At 39.9% G+C, this 1,151-nt stretch overlaps 1 protein-coding gene across 1 annotated transcript in view; it reads right to left on the bottom strand.

Moving 5' to 3' along the window:
• LOC101850344 (mismatch repair endonuclease PMS2) overlaps nucleotides 1-1,151 on the bottom strand; it is a gene marked incomplete in the record, with an annotated part of 57,296 nt that overhangs the window by 15,895 nt on the left and 40,250 nt on the right. The window contains 1 exon segment of the mRNA XM_013084515.2: nucleotides 1,103-1,139. Coding sequence (XP_012939969.1) covers nucleotides 1,103-1,139 — 37 coding nt within the window.

The following is a 1,151-nucleotide window of genomic DNA, read 5'->3' as shown; positions in this document are numbered from 1 at the left end:
CCCCCTCCATTCGGGAATGGCCTAAAGACACTTCAGTCAGTGGCACCGCCCCGGGGGTGTTTCAACCTCTGAGTCAGAAGATGACACCCCCAGGTATCCAGGTATCGGAGTATCAGAGTCTCCAGAACCCCAGTAGATTCAGACTAAGTTATAAATCGATTGAGGCAAATAAACGTATATTGCAAATAGACGCAAATAAAAATGTATTTTCATGTCATTCACGATGAGTCATGCAAAAATACAGCAAATGAATGAAAATAAAAATGTGTATTTTCACATCTCTTACGATAAGCTGTATTTGACCAATGAAAATGGAATTCGAGGAACAAAATATATTTTTTAAAATCCGATTTTACTAGGAAGGTGAACATGATGTTTTAAGGTCAGACAAAAATATGTGTGCGTGCCTGGAGAAAGGTCCCAGTTGTCGGCCAAGCTATTTTTGAGCTTACTTTACTTTTATCCACCGCTTATACCCTTTTGGGCGTCGCGGGAAGAGACATCTCTCTGTCGCCAGCCGGAGAGCTTGGGTCAGGGGGATGCTGTGGGTGGTTAATGTTTCCCTGACTCCATCTATCCAGGTCTTTCTCTGTCCCCCTCTAGTCTTGTTGCCATCAAATGTTTTGCTGTAGGCACATTGTGCTGGATGGTGTATTTTTGAGCAAGGGGTGAAAAGGCCTAAAAAGTCGTACTTGGTCTAAAATTTGGTTTTTTCACACGTTCAACCATTTTATATACCATATTAAAAAGATTTTATAATATCTTGAGACAATATATTTTGATCAGTTATTTTTGCAGCATGTTTTACTTCCCCAAAGGTTAAAAATGTGCTAGAAATTGGTTTTTTTCTAAACTTTGTTTTTAAGCCCTGTGTCACAAAATGTGGCATATCTTTGATCCTACTGAAGATATTTGACACCTTTAAAAATCAGCGTGCTTAGCATTGAATTGGCTAGCTATGAGAATATACCCATATAAGTTCAATATTCAAAATTCCCGACCACAGGGGGCTTTCTTCAGGGACACACACATATGTTATAAACCTGAATGAATCCTCCCACTTTTAACTTCACAAAAATGACAAGACTTTACAAGAACTCACCTGACCAAGCACTTCCATCCTGGAGAACATGTCTTTGCTAGGGGGGTGG

The sequence above is a fragment of the Aplysia californica genome, unplaced genomic scaffold (assembly GCF_000002075.1).
Source record: "Aplysia californica isolate F4 #8 unplaced genomic scaffold, AplCal3.0 scaffold00299, whole genome shotgun sequence".
Taxonomy (NCBI): domain Eukaryota; kingdom Metazoa; phylum Mollusca; class Gastropoda; order Aplysiida; family Aplysiidae; genus Aplysia; species Aplysia californica.
The sequence above is the reverse complement of the archived record's forward strand: the minus strand, read 5'-3'. Positions and strand labels throughout refer to the sequence as shown.